The 19,523-nt window shown below is 41.6% G+C and overlaps 1 protein-coding gene across 1 annotated transcript in view; it reads left to right on the forward strand.

The window, feature by feature from the left end:
* The window catches only part of LOC144488043 (leucine-rich repeat-containing protein 7-like), a gene marked incomplete at both ends in the record, with an annotated part of 99,714 nt that overhangs the window by 55,171 nt on the left and 25,020 nt on the right, over positions 1-19,523 (forward strand). The window contains 2 exons of the mRNA XM_078206067.1: positions 3,555-3,674; positions 19,171-19,413. Of these exons, the coding sequence (XP_078062193.1) occupies positions 3,555-3,674; positions 19,171-19,413 (363 nt within the window). The remainder of the gene's footprint in view (positions 1-3,554; positions 3,675-19,170; positions 19,414-19,523) is intronic.

Here is a 19,523-nt window from a genome sequence, read left to right on the forward strand (position 1 = left end):
ATCTATGGGTGAAGTTTCATGCAGTTAGTGATTAATTAGCCTGATATGAGACACTAGATTTGAATGTCCATTTATCAAGATGGCTGCCCTTTATTGATCATTCTGTCTTCTTCATAGATGACTATAAAATACTGAATCTTTGCAGCTGATGGAAAATGTTATATGAAAGCTGAAAATTAGAAAATGTGCTTAAATGTCCAGCATGTTCTGGCTGCTATAATTAGATTGTAGAAAAACAAGAAAATGCTGCTGTAATTCTTCATCTCCAACTGGTGAAACCACTGTTTAACATGGTATGGTCTACATCCATATTATGGACAAGAGGATGATGGAACTGCACTTACATGTTTCATAGTGAGTTGTGCTGATCACCATGCTGCTCTGGGAAGTTCTTAATACATCCTGATTTCTTAACGACAGATTAAACTTATTTGTCATTTGACCAATTAGTAACTATCACATTGGCTGAGGTGAGCAGGATCTCTTTAGGTATATCTGACTCCAAAGAAACAAAGTTCAGAACCATGGGCTGGATTTTCCCTCTGGGGATGGGAAAAAGAGGTCAGGACTGTTTTTGGAAACCCACTGCCCCCTCTCACTGGGAGAATTTTTCTTGGGGAAGCCCCTTTAATTGGCATGGAGATAGGTTTTCTATCCAATTAAGAATGATGGACAGCTTCTTGAAGCCAACGGGCCATTCAAAGGCCTTCCAGTTTGAGAGGAGCAACAGGCTGTTATGGAAGGTAAGCATTGTCACTGGACTAGTAATTCAGAAACCCACAGCAGGATCTGGGGACATGGGTTTAAATCCTACCATGGTAGATGGTGAAATTCAAATTCAATAAAAATCTGGAAATTCAAAGTCTAATGATGACGGTGAAACCACTGTTGATCGGTGCAAAAATCCAGCTGGTTCACTAACGTCCTTTAGGGAAGGAAATCTGCTTTCCTTCCCTGGTCTGGCCTTTATGTAACTCCAGATCCACAGCAATGTGGTGGACTCTCAAATGGCCTCTGAAATGGAGGGCAGTTAAGGATGGGCAATAAATGCTGGCCAGGCAACAATGCTCACATCCGGTAAAAATGAATTTAAAAATGAGAGCACGCTTTAAAGTGGTGGCATCCTCTCTTAACATTTTTAAATCATAAATTAAATCATAAATTGGTTCAGGAATCAAGCCTCCACTGTGGGGAGAGAGACCTTCAACAGAAAGGCCAATGCTGTTGCACCACTGCAGTTAGGGAAGGCCTTTAGTTCTGCCTGGAGCGTTGGTCCCGGCCTTCACAAAATGGCCCAGAGGCACGATGGAGCAAGGAAACTTCAGTGGAGTGGCTAATCTTTGGCCCTTCCCACTTCTGATCTCAGCAGGATCCAGCATAAAGTCTCTGTAGCAGACTCAGTAATCTGCCAGTCAATTATGGACAAACAAGTCTATAATGTTGCATTACATTTTTGGTAAGTGGTTCATTTGTGCTCCTGGAAAAAATGACGACACAGAAATTTATTTGAAGGTGTAAAACTGATGCCTAACGATCCAATATCACGGGCCCCTACACAAACTCAATCCACACTGACATTGCACTGCACTTGGAGTCCAGGAATAATTTAAAGCCTCATTAGCATATTTAAATAAGTTCTTGTGTGAAATTGACTAATGCCTGACTCACTGCATGTTAATCTTAACAACTCGGAGCCAACTGGCAGCAATATTATTTAAAATGCTCATTCACTACATTCAAATTTGTGCCTGATTTGTCCTTTAAGGCTGCTGGTTAGCTTTTTATTGTCTACTTTCTGCCTTTTACAACCAATTTATGACTTCTATTGGTTCTTCTTAGTGTCAGATTGTTTTGTTTGCCTTCTGTATTAATTCCGGTTCACCAGTTAGGTAAATAACAACTGCAACATTTATTCACATATAACTATAGCAGAGGCCTAGAGCCTTATTGCTGCCAGTTAACCCCCAAGAAGGTTCCGGAACAGCAATCCGAGCTCACCAGGGTGATCCGCCACCCATCAGAGCAAAATAGCCAAGAGCTGCATCAAGGGCCAAAAGAGGTTCAGTAAGGTAGGTTTTTAAAATTTACTTAAAGTTTCCTTGTGGGCTAGGTGGTACAGGAGTGCTCCTCTGGCCCCACACGGAAAGCTTGGGCTATCCCTTTGCTGGAATTTGCCCTTACTCCCTCATTCTGGGGTCAAAGCAGCAATTCAAGCCCCACCTCTTTAATGTATGATATGTTAGAGTTCGAGGATAATCCATCCCTTATGATTTTATCTGAACAAAAGGGAGAATTTTAGTACAATATATATGTCTTACAATTTGTTACAGTAAGAAGTTTAACAACACCAGGTTAAAGTCCAACAGGTTTATTTGGTAGCAAAAGCCACACAAGCTTTCGGAGCTCTTAGCCCCTTCTTCAGGTGAGTGGGAATTCTGTTCACAAACAGAGCTTATAAAGACACAGACTCAATTTACATGAATAATGGTTGGAATGCAAATACTTACAACTAATCAAGACTTGATTAGTTGTAAGTATTTGCATTCCAACCATTATTCATGTAAATTGAGTCTGTGTCTTTATAAGCTCTGTTTGTGAACAGAATTCCCACTCACCTGAAGAAGGGGCTAAGAGCTCCGAAAGCTTGTGTGGCTTTTGCTACCAAATAAACCTGTTGGACTTTAACCTGGTGTTGTTAAACTTCTTACTGTGTTTACCCCAGTCCAACGCCGGCATCTCCACATCATTACAATTTGTTGCCAGCATGTATTTGATGCAGTTGCAAATTCAGCATGTAAATAGATTAGCTAGATGTAGAAATAGAAGTGATAGGGCATATTGAGTCCAAACTGTCTCTCAGCATGCACTATCTCTATCTGTTTCAATCACACGCTTCTGCTTTTAAAAATTAATTTTACTTCTTTAATTTTGACATGTTAACAAAGCTCAATTGTACTTTGCTGATCTTTCAGCTTTGTTGCCTTGCATTCTTTATTACAGCATTAGTAAAGCTTATACATATGCAACACCAATTTGCTTTTACCTGCCTGTGCATCAATCTTACCATTACAGAACTGCTTTAAGAAAGAGGATTCTAATGGGCCTATTGGATTCCATTACCATACAACTTGCAGGATCACTGTTGCTGTAATTTAAAGAAATCTTTATCCCATATTCACTCAGTCCATGTGTAAATCCGGATGTTGAGTGCTAACCAGAACGTATTATGCTGAGCTTTATCATACACACACTCCACATGCCCTTTCCAGAAAAACATTAAGTAGTGATCAGGAGTAAGAATATTGTACTGGCTGATTTTCATTTCCTTTAACTAACCCAGGAACTTGGAAATCAATTGCAACTTCACTGTCACTCTAAAAGCTAGGCAATTCAGCACAAGTCAGGAGTCAAATTTCAGGTCTTCCTGATCTATGGAGCTGAATTCCACACCAACCATTTACATATTGGGAAAATCCTCAACCGCTAACATTATTTGATGTCAAACTGCATGTAAGTCGCAGAAATCATTAATGTTTTGATATTCTTACCTTCAGACACCATCACAACAAAGCAATGTCCATGACAATGAACTGGAAGATATATCTCCCACCAGTCAGTGGGGCTCATATGCACTGGGGAGGAGGGATGTACCACCAGAGAACATTATTAAAAAGGTTAGACCCTAGTAGATTTCACTATGCTATAACTTTATGGTTTGTGATTTCATACTTGTTTTATGAAGTTCCGTTGTATTCTTGACAATATATTCTGTTTCACTTTGTCATTAGGGTTTACATTTTCCAATTAGTGAGTTTAATCCTTTAACATACATGTTCTATGTATATCTTTAAAAATAAATTGTTGCTCTGATCTGTTTTGAATATATGTGTGTTGGCCTTACCATCTTTATGATATCTTAGTCTACCACCAAAACCATTGGTGTCAAAATGTGGAATAGATGGGAAATTAAGCTGTTTCATTTGAACTGCTCCCCAGATCAGTTTCCAAGAGGTGTAAAAATCATGCCTCATAAATTGAAATTGATGTATCAATCCTTGGGCACCTCAAAATGCCTTTTTCTAGGTTGGCTGAATTTTGTTTGTTTTTTAGCTTATACTTTGTAATGCTGTAATGAACATTAATATTACAGCTATTAAGATGCTCAAAGGCCAGCAATATATTTGTACTGTAATACTAATATTATGGAACTTAATTTCAGATCTGAAATACTAGTTGAATTCTGATCTTGTTGTTGACTGATTTTCTCCTATTCTTTTTATTCTTTCTATTCTCTACTTTTTAAGGATCTGCTTTAATGTGCTATTTTTCACAAAGTCCAAAATGCCTTCCAATTGGTGAAGTATTGTTGAAGGGCAGTTACTGACATGTTGCAAATTAGCCAATCAGTTAACACACAGCAAAACAAAAAATAAATGAATGAATGACTAGGTAAACTTTTTTTTTAATTATGCTGGTTGTTGAGGGTGGAATGCTGACCATGACATTGTGACTTCTTCAAATAATGCCATGGAATATTTTCCACCACATGAGCTAGCAGATGGACCTCAGTTAAACATTTGGCCCAATGAATAGCAAATCCATATTCCCTTAGTACTGCGCTAAAGTCTCAGCATGGGTTTTAACTCACTCAAATCCCATTCACTTATACAGAGTTAATCAAGCCTTATGTGTTCAAGTATGCACACATCAGCTCTTAATTTTCTGACTCCAAGAGCAGAAGAACATAAGGAATAGGAGCAGAGGTAGACCACATGGCCCCTCGCTACCATTCAATATAATCATGGCTGATCCTTTGCCTCAACACCACTTTTCTGTCCATTCCTTGTATAATTTCATTTCCTGAGAGATCAAACTCTGTATATCCCAGCTTTAAATGCATTCAATGATGGAGCATCCACAACCATTTGGGATAGAGAACTACAAGGATTCACAAATCCTCATCTCAGTTCTAAATGATCAGCCCCTTAGATTAAGACTGCACCTCTATGTTCCAGACCTCCCAACCAGGGTAAACAGTCTCTTAACATCTACTTTGTCAAACCGCTTCAGAATCTACTGTTTTTAAATGAGATTGACTCTCATTCTTCCAAATTCCAGAAAGCCTAGGCCTAATTTACACAGCCTCTCATCATAGAACAACTTTCTTATTCCAGGAACCAATCTAGCCAATCTTCTCTATACTGTCTCCAATGCAAGTAACAAGTACATCCTTTCTTAAATATGGAGACCCAAAAGTGACCAAATATTCCAGGTGTGGTCTCAGCAAAATTCTGTACAATTATAGCAAGACTTCCTTATTTTAGTAGTCTAATCCATTGCAATAAAGGCCACTTGCCATTTGCTTTCCTAATAGCTTGCTGTACTTGCATGCTAACTTTCGCTTCCCTTGAATGAGTACACCTGGACCTCAACATTTAGAAGTTTCATGCTTTTTTACAAATATTCTGCATTTCCTTTCTTACTACTGAAGTAAATAACATCAAACTTCCCCACATCATACTCCTTCTGACACCTCGTTGTCCACTCACTTAACTTGTCTATATCTTTTTGCAGCCTGTTTGTGTCCTCCTCACATCTTACCTTCCTACTTAGCTTTGTATCATCAACAAACTTTGATATATCACACTCAATTTCTTCATTTAAGTCATTAGTATAGATTGTAAATAGTTGAGGCCCTAGCACTGATCCTAGCGGCACTCCACTTGTTACAGCCTGCCAATTTGAAAATGTCCTGTTTTTTCCGGTCCATTAATCCATCCTCTCTCATGGCAAAATATTACCCCTTATCCCGCATATTAATCTTTTGTGTAGAACCTTAGTGAATGCCTTTGGAAATTCACGTATACTACATCTACTGGTTCCTCTTTATCTACCCCACTAATTACATCCTCAAAAAGTTCTAATAAATTTGTCAAACATGATTTATTTTCATTTCCTTTCTGATCTTACTATGATTTTCTAAGTGCACGTTTAAGCCCTCCTCAATAATAGATTCCATCATTTTCCTGATGACTGATGTCAAGCTACCTGGTCTGTGACTCTCTGTTTTATCCCTCCTTTCTTGAACAGCGGTTTATATTGGCCAACCTCCAATCCTCTGGGACTGTTCTAGAATCTAGGGAATTTGGAAAAATTATAACTAATGCATCTATTATCTCTGCAACTACCTCTATTAGAATTCTAGGATGTAGGCCATCAGATCCTGGGGATTTGTCCACCTTTAATCTCATAAGTTCCTCCAATAATTTTTCTCTACTGATATTTATTGCCTTAAGTTCCTCATTTTTACTACCACCTTGGCTACCCTCTATTTCTGGTGTATAATTTGTTTCTTCTACTGTGAAGAGACACAAAATATTTGGTCCACATCTCTGCCATTTCCTCATTCCCCATGATAATCTTCCTGTCTCTGCCTCTTAGGAACCTACGTTTACCTGAGCTACTTTTCTCTTTATATGCTTTCACAATCTGTTTTTATATTAATGGCTAATTCACTTTCTATTTTTTTCCTTTTTTATCAACTTTTTTGTCACCCCCTTGTTTGTTTCTAAAGCACTCCCAATCACAGGCTTATTACAATTCTTTGCAACATTACGAACTTCTTTTAATCTAATATTATCAATCGCATGATAGTAGAGAACTTGAATATCGATGAAAAGGAAGTGTTGGTGCGATGTCAGATGTATAGGCCATACAACCCAATGATTGGCGATTGAATCATGATAAAAACAGAGAATGCTGGAAAAATCAGCAGATCTGGCAACATCTGTGGAAAGTCATATTGGACTCAAAACGTTAACTCTGGGGCCCGATTTTACCATTTTCATTCTAAGTGCTGAATCTGGGCGCATTCAGATACGACTTGGAAATCTGCTTTTAGGCCCCCATAAGCACTTAGCTTGAAAAAAACGCGGGTCTGAATTGTGCTGTGGGCGGGGCTAATCACAACCGAAACGATCGGAGCTCTGAACTGCGCATGCGCAATGAGAAAAAAATTTGAAAAAGCGCGCCCGTGTCAGATCACTCCCGAGCCACAGAAAATGGAGAAAGTGGCCCGGTAGCGAAAAGCGGGAGCGATGGCCCCCACAGATATCACTGTCCCCCTTATCCACCACCTCCCCGCTACCCAGACCGATCGTGACCCCCTGCCCCCTTTTCCCCCCCACCGATCGCCCGCAGAGTGGCAGCGGACACCCCTGCCCTCCTTGCCCCCCCACCAGTGAGTGATCAGGCCCCCCCCCCCCACCAGAGATGCATCTTACCCACCTCCACCCCCCTCCCAAGCCAGAGAATGATCTGGCCTCACCCCCCCCCCCCCCACCCCCGCTCTGAGCTTCCCCCCCACCCCCCCAGAGAATGATCTGGCCTCACTCCCCCTCCCCCTCCCCAGAGAACGATCTGGCCTCACTCCCCCACCCCCCCCCCCCCAAGAGAATGATCTGGCCTCACTTTTCTCCCCCCCCCCCCTCCCCCAGAGAATGATCTGGCCTCACTTCTCCCCCCCCCCCTTCCCCCACCCAGAGAATGATCTGGCCTCCCCTCCCCCCAGAGGTACATCAGACCCATCTCCTCCTCCCTCCCCCCCACCCAACCAGACAACGATCTGCCCTCGTCCCTCCCCCTCCCCCACCAGACAACACTCAGGTCTCCCTCCTCCCTCACCCCCCTCACCAGAGAATGATCTGGTCCACCTCCCCCCCACCCCCCCCCTCCACACCAATCTGAGTTAGAGAGCTGTTGGAGCTTTGAACTCACCTCTTCAGCTGCTGGAGCGCCCGAAACAGACTTTTATTCAGCATGTCCATTTCGGCCCGATTCCGGATTGGCGAATGCGGTGGTAAAGGGGGAAATGCTGATAAAGTTGGGCGGGCAGTTCATTAATTCAATTTAAATGCATGCAAATGCATTTAAATCGCCTTTGCGCCCGTTTCGGGCGCGAATCAGATCGCGGCCATTCCCGGGCCTCGCTAAAGTGGCCATCTGCGCGGACGTGGGCGCAGATAGTGTTAATGGCCTCACGCCCGACTTTACCACATTTTTGCACCTGAAAATGGGCACAACACAATGGTAAAATCAGGCCCTCTGTTTCTCCCTCCACGGGTACTGTCAGACATGATTTTATTTCGGATCTCCAACTTCCACACTATTTTGCTTTAATTTTAGAATAAACCACCATGTCCTTTTGGCTGGTCGTAACAGGCAGAGTATAGAATCCTCAACCAGCCCACACTTGTAAAACCACAAAACGGAACATTTCGTTAGATGTGATTCTGTGATTGGGTAGCCCTTGCTGAACAATCCTGTGTGCGATAATAACTACACTAGCAAGAAATTTAAGATTTCTTATAAAATAAGCTTGTAATATGGCCCATTTATGCTTGCTGCAGGGACTCATTCTCTGCACTCAAAAGAAATAACTTGCCAACCAGTCAGCACCCTTTTCTACTGCAGTTTCAATTGTGATCACATAAACCTTGACATGCTCATGTTTGTCATGTTGAGTGCAAAACGAAAAGCTTCAGCAACATGCCTTTCTTTTCAACAATACCTAATACTATCCTTAACTTCCCTTAACTTTCCTAGTAAACCACAAATGAATCTTTTTGTTTTTTAATGGGAAGTATTTTTGATGAACATTTTGAATTTTTTCCTTAAATGTTTCTCATTGTTTGTATACCGCCAAACCAGTTAATTTATTTATCCAATCAACCTCCGCCAATTCTCCACTCATACTTACATACTGGCTTTGTTTATGTTTAAGGTTCTTGCTTAGAAATGAAGTTTGTTGCTTTCATATGAAATCCAATTGTATTATAGTCACTTTCCTAGTGAATCTTTTACTATCAGATTACTAATTAATCATTACATTATACTAGATCTAAAATAGATTTATCCTTAGTTAATTCTGCAATGCATTGTTCTAGGAAACTGGTGGGGAAGCATTCTACGAACTCACCTTCCAGATTACTTTTGTCAATTTGATTTGTTTAATGTTTTTAATGATTAATGTCTTCCCAAATATTATATTTCTATTTTTACAAGCTCCAATTATTTCTTGCTTAATGGTCCATCCAATAATATAACTATTGTTAAGGGTCTTATAAACTACTTTCACCAGTGTTTTTGGACCTTTGTTATTACTAATCTCCACCAATGAGGATTTTCCTTCCTGATCTTCTGAGCCAAGATCCCTTCTCACTACTGTACTTATAACTATCAGGGCTATTCTTCCTCCTTTCCGTTCTCTGTCTTTTTGAACATTATGTACCCTGGAATATTTATTTCCCAACCTTGGTCATCTTTTAATCATGTCTTTGAAATAGTTTTTAGATCTAAACCATTTATTTCTATTTGTGTCACTCATTCATCTATTTTATTGCAAATGTTTTACACATTCAAATAGAAAGTCTTTAATAAATATGAACCTTATTTGCTGATGCATTATTGCTATTAAACTTTCTGTCCCTTCACATCTGACTCTGCATGTCTTTACCCAAATTGCTACATTGTTCTATTGCCTGGATTTGTTTCTAAATCACCCATCACCATCCTGAACCCTCCTGCTGACTTTTAGTTTAAAGCCCAATCCACAGCCAGATGTGAAAATTGTTTAAACTGAGCCAAGTTGATGAAAGAAAATTTGATGATGTGTTATGTGTCCCTTCCAAAATGCAATGTTGTTAATTAGACTCAGAAGGAAAGCAGTAATCTGGATTTGCAGTAAACCCAGCTGGAAAGTCAATGCCACTGTTTCTCTTCCCCCTCCCACACCATTACCTCTGGCCTCTTCCCATTTCTCATCTACTTGCTGCCCTTTGGCAATATCATTGCAAAAATCCATTCCCCAGTGCTCACTGATCTACATTGGCTTCTCATTAAGCAATGCCTCAATTTTAAAATTATCAGGCGGAATTTATGCTGTCGGTGAGAATGGCAACATGGGTGCAAAATCCCACAAGTACCAGGAATTGCCATCAAGATTGTATTTCTCGATTTTCTACATTTCTCGCCAGTAACATAATGAGGTTCCCTGGTTTAATATATCATTAGGGAGCCCTCCTGCCAGAACCTCCCCCTCCCTGAATATTTATCAAGCACCAGTGTGATGTCATGCCAGCATGATTTACAGCAGCTGTATGAAAACGAGAACCTAGCCACCTCACCTCTGAAGGGAATATCAGAGGTGTATAGTCAGGCCGCCATTACCTCCAGGGTGTCAATTGCAGGAAGGTCATTGGATGGACGTGGGGAACATGGGGGGACATGCGCAGACAGTGCTTCCCATGTCCCCCTTTGCTGGGCTTGTGGTGATATCATCTGCTGAGGGATTGCCCATCTCGACTGGCAGCTGGAAGTGGGTGGGAGCAGGTGAATTCATAGCATCAGCACAGGAAGCAACTGTGAGGTCCCTGGGTGGGGTTCCGTAAAATGTCAGGCTGAGTGGGGGACTCTGACAAGGGGTGTTTGCCAGCTTCATTAGAGCAGAAGACTTCACACAGGGGGAGGACAAGTGCAGTCAGAATGAACCCCAAAAGCTGTCTGGAAGTGCAACCCATGGGTTATGGATGCCAAGCTATCAGGGATTAAAATATGGATGGATGGCTTTTCAAGTTGGGCAACTCATTTAATCCGCAGCCAGAATGATGAGGGTGCTATCACATGCATTTTGTCTGCCAGAGGGGGAGCCAGTCTAATCAGCTGCTTGACCCTTCCTTGACAAGTCAATTGTGCCAATTTAGTCAATATTGCAATATATGAGTGCCCAATAGTTAACCCTTTGGAATTGAACTCCAAGACTAACATTCACCTCTTCATAACAGAGAGGACACAGATGTGGTCCCTAATGCAAGGCGTTATGTGAATGCGCTCATCAGTCACCCTGTTCAAGACATGATAGAAGGCAGTATCTTATTCACTTCTGAGGTTAGAATGTAGGTCCATTGAATGCAATCAACTTCCCTCACTCCTCATCCTTGGGGGGTGATCACATGTCCTGCTGAGGCTCTTAAGGATTGAAGTGCTTCTGTTCGGTGAAGTTAAGAGGAGCAACTGTGGGGAATTGGCCATTGTGTAATAGGGGAGGGAGTAAGGCTCATTGGAAAGGCGTCACATGGAGGGATGTGCATAGGTGGATGTCCCAGATCCTAAGAGGGCTGCGAGGGCAGGACTCCTCGTTGCTCATTTTGATGTTCTCTTTCTTTCAGTCTGTGGTTCTACATGGGAGCTCAAGAAACTTTTGTGTCTCTGCTTTGGAGGGGGAGGGGGGGGGGGGGGGGGGGGGGGGGGGGGGGGGGGGAGGTGGGAAGAATTTCCTTGGAACTGTTCCTTCTCTGCCACAAGTAAATTCATCAAAAATGCAGCAAAAAAAGAATTTTTGGCACTTTCCCAGGGAAGTTAAGGTAACAGAACAGGATGAGCATAATTACCCAATTACCTCCTTGCTATGTGCAATAAATGTCATTGTACTGGAAAGTAGCTCATTATATGTGAATTGTCGTGAAATATCTCTGGGAGACATGATGCAGTGCTGCATAAATGTAAGTTGCTCTTTTGTTTATAGAATGTTATAAAAAAAACTTCATCAAAAGATTTCTAAAAAAGATCAAACATCTAGTTGTAGGTGTTTGACATGTTATTTCATTGAGAAAACGCTGATGTGTGGCAAAAAATGTGTATGGCTGCTCTTGAGCACAAATCCGGCCTCAGTAATAAGTGATCAAAATCATTCTCACAGGCAGCCATGTCTGTGATTCTCACAGTGCTCATGTACTCGCTTTCTCTCTTTCTGCCCTGGGTGTATTTATATTTCACTTTATGAACTTATTGTTTTCTGTCTTGGATTCACACTCTCTCTGTATATATTTGCATTCTGTCTTTCTCTATTCCTTCTCTGAGGTTTTGTGTGTCTATAGTTTTCTCTTTCTCCCCTTTCCTTTCTATCTTATATGTAATTATAGTTCTCTCTTTAGCTCTAACTCTGACAGTTGTTGAATTGTAAGATATCTTAATATTCTTAATATTTTACTGCTAAATTCTACTAACATTGGATGTGGTGCTGTGCCAAGTTCTGTTGTTGCTACCCCTGCCTGGGTCACCTTGTGTATTTCGGTGGTCTGCTTCTGCTGCATTTCAAGACAGCTGTTACTTGAACATGCAAATAATGTACTACTCTTATCCATCCAAAATCCCATCAATCACATTGTTCCTTTCTGCCAAATACCATTTCATTCACTTCATATTTCAGCACAGTGATCCTGAATTGAACTAGATGGTAAGATGTTGATTATCCTGTGAATTGATGGGTCCAGTTCTGCAATATTGGATTATTATTTAGTCTTGGAAGAACAATGTTTTTTTAATCCCAATTTTTATAAGTATCATTGGAATTGCTTTAAAATAGATTTTATAGTTTTATTTTTTCATGGGATGTGGGCATTAGATGTAAGGTCACCAGTTGTTACCCATCCCTAATTTCCCTTGAACTGAGTGGCTTGTTAGGCCATTTCAAAGGGCAGTGAAGAGTAAACCACATTATTGTGGATCTGGAATCACATGTAGGCCAGACCAGGTAAGGGTGGCAGATTTCCTTTCCTACAACAATCGATGATAGTTTCATGGTCATCATTACTGAGACTAGCTTTATATTCCAGATTTATTAATTGAATTCAAATTCCACCAGCTGCTGTGGTGGATTTGAACCCATGTCCCCAGAGTATTAGCCAGGGTCTCTGGATTAATGGACCCGAAACATTACACTGTCTCCCCATTGCATACCAAAACGTTTAATTTGAAAGACTGGGAAAAAGCAGTAGGTGAGAAATCAATTGTACTTTTCCACTGTATTTCTCAAAATGATTTCATATACGTCAACATTTTTATGTAGTGTGTTTTTGAGTGTGGTGGAAGCTTCATATGTATCAAGTTCTTCAAGCCTATCCCAGAAATGTTTCAGCCAGAGTAGATAATGGCTAAGCTATGAAGTTAACTCTGCTATGTCATCAAAACTCATATGTGTGTGTTTTGTGTTAGTGATGATGATGTCACAAAACAATCAGATATAACAAAGAATTACAAGGTGTCGGGACTCATAACCCTTTAACGCCTTATCCTCAAATTTGGAAATGATCCAGAAGTGATAACTCATATTGATGACAGTAGTTATATTTTATTGAATATAAGTAAGATTTGACACATGCAAATGTCTGAGCAAAAGTGCAACAGCATTACTCTTATGACTTGGGTAGAAGCATAATCTCCACAAAACTACTCCCTGATCGTACTCCATCAGTCAATGCAACACATTAATCTTCTACAATTTCTGTGCTCTACAGTTTCTCTCCTCATACTTACTTAACACAGTAAAACCTATGGAGATTAATTTAACTCAGTCTTTACCACACTATTATTTGGATGACCCAATTAAAATATAATTGATTGAACCATCTGCCTGCTTAAACTAGGTCAAACTCTCAGCACCTCTGCTTTCCCACCTCCAACACCTATTAACTCATAAACATTTAAAAGTTAATGCCTGGCAAAAGCAAAAAAAACATGGTGGCCTTGGCACCCGGTATCTTCTCCAGGATTCAAGGCACTATTGTGTTCTCTGCTCTCTATCTGGCCCCCTGGAATTCTGCTAAGGTGTTTATCTTTCAGTTCTCATATAGCAAGCTGCCTGTTTGTGCACTCTGCTAGAGTTCCACTGTAGTTTACTTTTTTACCATTTGGTTCTTTTTATACCTTTCTGGCCAAATCACAGTTTCCCATCATGTCACTTCTCAGCTGTTTTTACCCAAAGTATATCACAAACAAGATTAAATATAAGAGAGCATTAAACATAATATAGCAAAAGAAGATAAATATTGAATTCATATGCACACTGATGCAAAGGAAACCTTGATTTCTGGGGCGTGCTTTGTACTCTCATCCTGCACAGGCACACAATATGGGTCATGTTTGAAACGTGGGGGCGGGATTCTTGGCTGTTCACGGCAGCGGGGTTCTCTGGTCCCACTGCAGTGAATGGAGATTTGGCTGAGCGCCAAATTCTCCAGCCTTTACAGGCAATGGTGGCAGGATGTGAACAGCTGGAGAATTCCGGCCATAGTTCCATAAACTCCAAACAAGGTACCTGTGTACATGGCCTGGGATGGGGATCTCTGTCTGGATGTTCCTGCACACCATCCTGATGGAAAAGTACCATGCTGGTATGCTGCTTGAGAGGATGCACAGTAGACTACTGTCTAGCAGAGATTTAACGCAGCAAGGGGCCCAGATCTGGTTTGTGACCTGGACTCAATCCAAGTTCCAATATCTATGAAAGGGCAATTTTACAGAATATTTATGAGTGGGTTGTGGGGCTCAGGATGCTGCAGCCTTCCTGCCTGCCCTTAAAGGGCGGAGTCCCCATTTGGCATAGTAGATGCACCTCTCATGGCTTGATTGTCTGCTGACCATACTTAAGTCACGGAACCTCCCCCAACCCCACATATTGTAGCATTGTCATCATTGGAGGTTTCCAACATGCACATACTGGCTGTCACATAGTGATTAGGTCTTGTTGATTTTTGGCTATCTTTTGACACAATATTATTACTGAAAGCATTAGGATTTCAAATTAAAATTCTACTGTTTGCTATGTTTGGAGAATCTTTGCCCATTTTCTGGTATTGATAACAATAAAAACTAGGGTTGCTACGATTAATTAATGAATTTCAGGTAGCCATGAACCTTTAAAAAAATCAACACAGCAGAGTAAAACACATCTGAAATAACTTTAACAGAAAAATATAGCTACCTATACACAATGCCCTCATCTTGTTCACAGAAATAACTCCAAATGCATCTTCGATCCCAGGAATGACTGTTATCATTTGAAGCCCGGTAAGAGTTTTAACAACACCAGGTTAAAGTCCAACAGGTTTATTTGGTAGCAAATACCATTAGCTTTCGGGGTGCTTCGACGAAGGAGCAGCGCTCCGAAAGCTAATGGTATTTGCTACCAAATAAACCTGTTGGACTTTAACCTGGTGTTGTTAAAACTCTTACTGTGTTTACCCCAGTCCAACGCCGGCATCTCCACATCATCATTTGAAGCCACAGGAATACCTCCATTCCTATCATCAGCTCTTGAATGTCTCCACTTCCAGTCTCCAGGCAGAATTTGCGGTCTGCCCTAGAAATGTCTCCATCTATCTCAGCTCCTTAGTACCAGTGCTTCCAGTTGCCAAGTAACAAAAACTGACCTACTCCATACCTGTTTCAGCCCAGACCTTGTGCCCACTTTGTCCTTGTTATAGTTTCACTTCATCTGGCTACTTGCTTCATTTCGGCACCCAATCCTCCTGTAAATCTCCTTGTTCTTTATTCCCTATTTGACTTCCTTGTGTGCTGCAGTCTCCCCTTCAGTGACACAGCAGACAATGAGTATACTAAATGTAGCCCTCTCATATAGTATATAACCTCTTGTTCACCTGGAAAGTTCCAATATGTGGGCACCATTGTTCCCCTATTTATGAACAAGGAGTCTTAGCAAAAACTTCATGAGGGTTCAAGTATTTACAAACTGGTTATCATAGAACCATAGAACATTACAGCACAGAAACAGGCCTTTTGGCCCTTCTTTGCTGTGCCGAACCATTTTTCTGCCTAGTCCCACTGACCTGCACCTGGACCATATCCCTCCACAGCCCTCTCATCCATGTATCTGTCCAAGTTTTTCCTAAATGTTAAAAGTGAGCCCGCATTCACCACTTCATCTGGCAGCTCATTCCACACTCCCACCACTCCCTGTGTGAAGAAGCCCCCCCTAATATTCCCTTTAAACTTTTCCCCCTTCACCCTTAACCCATGTCCTCTAGTTTTTTTCTCCCCTAGCCTCAGTGGAAAAAGCCTGCTTGCATTCACTCTATCTATACCCATCATAATTTTATACACCTCTATCAAATCTCCCCTCATTCTTCTACGCTCCAGGGAATAAAGTCCTAACCTATTCAACCTTTCTCTGTAACTCAGTTTCTCAAGTCCCGGCAACATCCTTGGAAACCTTCTCTGCACTCTTTCAACCTTATTAATATCCTTCCTGTAATTAGGTGACCAAAACAGCACACAATACTCTAAATTCGGCCTCAACAATGTCTTATACAACCTCGTAAGAAGTTTAACAACACCAGGTTAAAGTCCAACAGGTTTATTTGGTAGCAAAAGCCACACAACCTCACCATACAACCTCACCATAACATTCCAACTCTTATACTCAATACTTTGATTTATGAAGGCCAATGTACCAAAAGCACGCTTTACGACCCTATCTACCAGTGACTCCCCTTTAATTTTATAGGTTCCATGACCTCCCTGCTTGTTTGCCTTATTTCCATAGACTCCATGCCAGTTTCCTTAGTAAATACGGATGTAAAAAACCCATTTAATATCTCCCCCATTTCTTTTGGTTCCATACATAGCCGACCACTCTGATCTTCAAGCGGACCAATTTTATCCCTTACTATCCTTTTGCTCTTAATATACCTGTAGAAGCTCTTAGGATTATCCTTCACCTTGTCTGCCAAAGCAACCTCATGTCTTCTTTTAGCCCTCCTGATTTCTTTCTTAAGTAGTTTCTTGCACTTTTTATACTCCTCAAGCATCTTATTTGCTCCCTGTTGCCTATACATGTCATACATCTCTCTCTTCTTCTATATCAGAGTTCCAACATCCCTCGAGAACCAAGGTTCCTTATTCTTATTCACTTTGCCTTTAATCCTGACAGGAACATACAAACTCTACATTCTCAAAATGTCTCCTTTGAAGGCCTCCCACTTACCAATCACATCCTTGCCAGAGAACAGCCTGACCCAATCCACGCTTTTTAGATCCTTTCTCATTTCTTCAAATTTGGCCTTTTTCCAGTTTAGAACCTCAACCCGAGGACCAGATCTATCTTTATCCATGATCAAGTTGAGACTAATGGCGTTATGATCACTGGAACCAAAGTGTTCCCCTACTCACACTTCCGTCACTTGTCCTAACTCATTTCCTAATAGGAGATCTAATATTGCATCCTCTCTAGTTGGTACCTCTATATATTGATTTAGAAAATTTTCCTGAACACATTTTACAAACTCTAACCTGTCTCGACCTTTAACAGTATGGGAGTCCCAATCTATACGTGGAAAATTAAAATCCCCTACTATCACAACTTTATGTTTCCTGCAGTTGTCTGTTATGTCTCTGCAGATTTGCTCCTCCAATTCTCGCTGACTATTGGGTGGTCTATAATACACACCCATTAATGTGGTCATACCTTTCCTGTTTCTCAGTTCCACCCATATGGCCTCGGTAGACAAGCCCGCTAATCTGTCCCGCCTGAGCACTGCTGTTAAATTTTCCCTGACTAGCAATGCCACCCCCCCCCCCACCCTTCATCCCTCTGCCTCTATCACGTCTGAAACATCGGAACCCTGGAACATTGAGCTGCCAGTCCTGCCCCTCCTGTAGCCAAGTTTCACTAATGACTATAATGTCATAATTCCATGTGTCAATCCACGCCCTCAGCTCGTCTGCCTTCCCCACAATACTCCTGGCATTGAAATAGGCACACCTCAGAAGATTATTACCACTACACACAACCCTTCTATTTGAGATTTTGCATGAACTATTAACATCATTTATTTTCACCCCAGCTCCACTATCTGCTCTGGCACTCTGGTTCCCATCCCCCTGCAAATCTAATTTAAACCCTCCCCAATAACACTAGTAAACCTCCCTGCAAGTATATTGGTCCCCTTGTAGTTCAGGTGTAACCCATCTCTCTTGTACAGAGAACAGAGTTGAGGAGGAACTTCTTCTCTCAGAGGGTAGTGAATCTCTGGAATTCTCTGCCCATTGAAGCAGTGGAGGCAACCTCGTTAAATATGTTTAAGTCAGAGGTTGATAGATTTCTGATCAATAAGGGAATTAAGGGTTATGGGGAGCGGGCGGGTAAGTGGAACTAAACCACTATTAGATCAGCCATGATCTTATTGAATGGCGGGGCAAACTCGAGGGGCTAGATGGCCTACTCCTGCTCCTATTTCTTATGTTCTTATGTACAGGTCCCACCTGCCCCAGAAGAGGTCCCAATGATCTAGAAATCTGAAACCCTGCCCCCTACACCAGTTCCTCAGCCACGTTCATCCGCCCGAGCATCCTACTCTTGCCCTCACTGGCACGTGGCACAGGTAGCAATCCTGAGATTACTATCCTCGGGGTCCTGCTTTTTAACTTCCTATCAAGCTCTCTATACTCACTCTTCAGGACCTCCTCACTCTTCCTTCCTACGTCATTGGTACCGATGTGTACCATGACATCTGGCTGATCACCCTCCCACTTCAGAATGCTGTGCATGCGGTCAGAGACATCCCTGACCCTGGCACCCAGCAGGCAACAAACCATCCGGGAGTCTCTGTCACGAACACAGAACCTCCTGTCTGTACCTCTGACTATCGAGTCCCCTATCACTACCACTCTCCTCTTCTTCCACCCTCCCTTCTGCGCTGCAGAACCAGACTCAGTGCCAGAGATCCGGCTGCCACAGCTTGCCCCAGGTAAGGCATCCCCCACAACAGTATCCAAATCGGTATACCTGTTGTGGAGGGGAATGGCCACAGGGGAACCCTGCTCGGCCTGCCTTTTCCCTTTCCCTCGCTTGACGGTAACCCAATTACCTGTGCTCTGTGCCTTTGGCGTAACTGCCTCCTTGAAGCTACCATCTATAAACTCCTCTATCATGTTAATAATTCTTTGAAAAATACCACCATGCTAGTTAAACAAGGCCTGAATCCATACTGCTTTTAACAAGCAATGCTTCTTCAAGAATTAATCCCCTAGGTCTCTCTATCATTTCAAATATTCCCTTTACAATTATTTTTTTTCCCCAGAATCAATGGAAAATAAGACAATTCCTTAATTAAGCCATTCACATTTTACAGTGATGTGTCTGAGGAATTTGTGAATATCATTACACTCTAGAAAATGAATTAATCTTCAGATGTTGGTGTCATCATCACTTTGGTCTCCTGTGTCCTTTTTTTTCTTTTATCTGTCTGTGTAAGTTGTAATGATTGTCCTTTACAGCTTCCTGAATCTTTGCCTAATGGGCTGAATTACCCACAGGCAGGTAGCCACCCTCACCAAGGGCAGAGTGCATTAGGGTCTTCGCCACAAAGCCTACAGCATCGATCCAGGGAACAACAATACGAAGGAGCTGTATCAAAGGTGACTCTCCAACAGTATCAGAAGCCTTTGCAGATTGCTATTTCATCCTCGCAGAACATTGCCAGTCCTCGAGCAACTCAACCCAGCAGATGTTTAACAAGCATTAAACCACAAAAAAGCACAGAAAGCTACCAAGAACAGGTAAAATTGGTACATTTATATAGATACCAGTGCTATGAAGAGGTTAACCAAGATTTTGATTTGATTTATTATTGTCACATGTAATAACATACAGTGAAAAGTATTGTTTC

This window comes from Mustelus asterias, unplaced genomic scaffold, assembly GCF_964213995.1.
Source record: "Mustelus asterias unplaced genomic scaffold, sMusAst1.hap1.1 HAP1_SCAFFOLD_1234, whole genome shotgun sequence".
Lineage (NCBI taxonomy): Eukaryota > Metazoa > Chordata > Chondrichthyes > Carcharhiniformes > Triakidae > Mustelus > Mustelus asterias.